Source organism: Somniosus microcephalus, chromosome 4 (assembly GCF_052327205.1).
Source record: "Somniosus microcephalus isolate GS21.2 chromosome 4, FLI_Smic_1.0, whole genome shotgun sequence".
In the NCBI taxonomy this organism is placed as follows: Eukaryota; Metazoa; Chordata; class Chondrichthyes; order Squaliformes; family Somniosidae; genus Somniosus; species Somniosus microcephalus.
The window spans coordinates 37,110,820-37,114,477 of record NC_140990.1 but is presented as its reverse complement, the minus strand read 5'-3'; the positions used below and the strand labels follow the sequence as shown (position 1 = coordinate 37,114,477).

Here is a 3,658-nt window from a genome sequence, read left to right as displayed (position 1 = left end):
TGTTTTTCACCTCTTTCCACCTTGAAAAAAATTGCTGGCAGCTTATTAAAGATTTTAAAAAAGTTCTGCTCACCAATTGGGGCTTTCAATGACGAGGTGGTTCCCCAGAGAGGAAAGAATGTTCCCATGAAACTAGAATTGTCTGTTCTGAATTTCTATCCTGTACTTATAGTGATGACTTTTGTAAACTCCTTTTACAGGGTATTAGAAGGCAGGAATTGCGGTCAGGAAACTCAAACCAAACATCACGTCAAGATCTGACAGAGTCACTCCATTCATCAGGACTTGAATATCATCGGCCTCTGAATGTGGAAGGAGAAATGTTTGTCTGTTCTGTCTGTGGGGAAAAATTTCAAACATCAGTGTGACTGGAAAAGCACCGAGACACACACACCCGAGCGAGCGTGTTCCAGTGCACTGACTGTGGAAAGAGCTTTAACCAGTTACACAGCCTGAAAAAACATCGCACCGTTCACAGCGGGGAGAAACCGTACACGTGTTCTGTGTGTGGACGAGGCATCAACTGATCATCCAACCTGGAGAGACACAAGGATAACTGCACCATGGAGAAACTGTGGAAATGTGGGGACTGTGGGAAGGGATTCAATTACCCATCCCAGCTGAAAACTCATCAACGCAGTCACACTAGGGAGAAGCCATTCATCTGCTCCATGTGTGGGAAGGGATTCACTTGGCCATGTCACCTGATAAGACACCAGAGAGTTCACACTGATGAGAAACCTTTTAAATGCTCTGTCTGTGAGAACAACTTTAAAAGCTCTGAGGGACTGATTAGACACCAGCGAGTTCACACTGAAGTGAGACTATTCAGTTGCTCTCACTGTGAAAAGAGATTCAAGCACTCATCCAATCTCACTGAACACCAGCGTGTTCACACTGGGGAGCGGCCTTTTCAATGCTCTGTCTGTGAGAACAGCTTTAAAAGTGCTGGTGAGCTGAGTAAACACCAGCGAGTTCACACTGATGAGAGACCTTTTAAATGCTTGGACTGTGGGAGCAGATTTAAACGTGTTGCAGATCTGATTAAACACCAACAAATTCATACTGGTGAGAGGCCTTTTAAATGTTTGGACTGTGGGAGCAGATTTAAATGCTCTGAGGGGCTGATTAAACACCAGCGTATTCACACTGACGAGAGACCTTTTAAATGATGTGACTGTGGGAATAGATTTTAAAGTTCAGAGGGAGTGATTAAACACCAGCGTGTTCACACTGATGAGAGACCGTTTAGTTGCTCTCACTGCGGGAAGAGGTTCAGGCGCTCATCCAACCTGATGGCACACCAGTGTGTTCACACGAGGGGTAGGCCATTCATCTGCTCCGTGTGTGCGAAGGAATTCTCCCAGTCATCCAACCTGCTGGCACACCAGCGACTTCACGTGTGACAGCAGGGTTTAGATTCTGTTGTTTTTGGTGCAGTTAATCACATCCAGGACTGAACCATGTTCACTCTGCTGGTGTTAATAACCCTTCTAACTGGGGTGGAATTTAATATTAAAAGAAAAGACTTACATTTATATAGCACCTTTTACGATCACTGGATGTCCCAAAGCGCTTTACAGCCAATGAAATACTTTTTTTTAAAAATGTAGTTACTGTTGTAATGTAGGAAATGTGACAGCCAATTTGGGCACAGCAAGCTCCCACAAACAGGAATGTGATAATGACCAGATAATCTGTTTTAGTGATGTTGATTCTGGATATATGCCAAATAAATCAGCTTTATTTTAAACAGTGTGTCAATTCCTTGGTTTTTTCCATGATAAGAGGAGACTAATGGATTTCCTGCAACCAATTGTTCAATTTTTGGGCCTTTTCTCCAGTCTTACTCTAGAATTTTTAAGTTCCCATAAATTTGGTTACCCTCATGGACAAGTCCCAGCTCCCCATATCTTCCAGAGAGCCTCTCCTAGCCTTGGTAGCCTAACCGTAAGATCCTAACCCAAATCACTAAAGTAATCCCTAACCCCAACCCCTGACTGTATCCCCCTAACCACTCTCCTCACGTCTATCACTGATCCCTAAAATGCCCGCTCGCAATAGTGATTGTGATGTCATCGTGGTGCAGAGGTCAATGGCCAGGTTATTTTTTTATATATAGCTCGTCAAGGCTTCTTCAGCAGCACCTCCCAAACCCGCGACCTCTTCCACCTAGAAGGACAAGGGCAGCAGGTGCATGGGAACACCATCCCCTCCAAGTCACACACCATCCTGACTTGGAAGTATGTCGCTGTTCCTTCATCGTCGCTGGGTCAAAATCCTGTAACTCCCTCCCGAACGGCACCGTGGGAGCACCTTCACCACATGGGCTGCAGCGGTTCAAGAAGGCAGCTCACCACCACCTTCTCAAGGGCAACTAGGGATGGGCAATAAATGCTGGCCTTGCCAGCGATGCCCACATCCCATGAAAGAATTTTAAAAATGGTTTCCTCGCCTCACTTCTTGGTCTCAACCGCTCCATTCACCCAAGACACGTGGTATGATTTAGAGGACAGGCCGCTGAAGCGTAAAAAAGAATCAATTATCAGGAATTTATTCACATCCTCAATGGCGGCTGTGAGTACCCAGAATGCCGTGCGGTTGGGAATACGCCCTATCTGAATGACGGGGGCCCGGTGCGCAGGCGCAGTAGAACCAGGTTCCTGGGTCACCTGGAGGAAGATGGCGGTCGGGACAGGGCAGGCGCGGTAGGAGAGGGCGGGCGGACGCGGTGGGAGAATAAACCACAAGGCCGGCTTTATAATAAAGGGGCCGCGGCCTTAGAGCCGAATAGCAGCCCCCGGGGCCGGGGTTCATCCAGCTGCGGGGCGGCGGCTGTGAGGCTTTCTCCCGGGGACAGAAGGAGGAATTGGAGCCACGGGTCACCTGGGAAGCTTCACAAACACCCGGTGTAGGCCTCAGACCCTGAATAAGAGCCCACAGGCCCCGGGTTTACCCCGCGGGGACAGGCCCGGGTCAGCGGGGTCACTGGCCGCCATCTTGAGCAGGGCGGGGTCACTGGCCGCCATCTTGGGCAGGGCGGGGGTCACTGGCCGCCATCTTGGGCAGGGCGGGGTCACTGACCGCCATCTTGGGCAGGGCGGGGTCACTGGCTGCCATCTTGGGCAGGGCGGGGTCACTGGCCGCCATCTTGGGCAGGGCGGGGTCACTTGCTGCCATCTTGGGCAGGGAGGGATTTTTAAAATTTGTTTCTGGGATGTGGGCGTCGCTGGCAAGGCCAACATTTATTGCCCATCACTAGTTGCCGTGGAGAAGGTGGTGGTGAGCCACCTTCTTGAACCGCTGCAGTCCGTGTGGTGATGGTCATCGCGGTTTGTTACAACTGAGTGCTTCGCTGGGCCATTTCAGAGGGCAGTTAAGAGTGAACCACATTGCTGTGGGTCTGGAGTCACCAATAGGCCAGACCGGGTAAGGATGGCAGATTTCCTTCCCGAAAGGACATTAGTGAACCAGATGGGTTTTTACGACAATTCGATAGTTTCATGGTCACCATTACTGATATTAGCTCTTTGTTCCAGATTTATTGAATTAACTGAATTTAAATTCCCCAGCTGCCGTGGTGTGATTTGAACTCACGTTTCTGGATTATTAGTCCAGGCCTTCGGATTACTAGTCCAGTGATGTTACCACTCTGCTA

General features: G+C 49.1%; 1 protein-coding gene across 1 annotated transcript; it reads left to right on the top strand.

Moving 5' to 3' along the window:
- Positions 1 to 548: 548 nt before the first annotated feature.
- Positions 549 to 1,172, top strand: LOC147118638 (uncharacterized). Its single transcript, XM_085983948.1, has one exon. The coding sequence runs from the start codon at positions 564 to 566 to the stop codon at positions 1,170 to 1,172; it is 609 nt and encodes a 202-aa protein (XP_085840074.1). The 5' UTR covers positions 549 to 563.
- Positions 1,173 to 3,658: the final 2,486 nt, after the last annotated feature.

Bases quoted from the DNA above. Each gene is read 5' to 3' on its own strand.
- LOC147118638 (XM_085983948.1), top strand. From the start codon at position 564: ATGGAGAAACTGTGGAAATGTGGGGACTGTGGGAAGGGATTCAATTAC.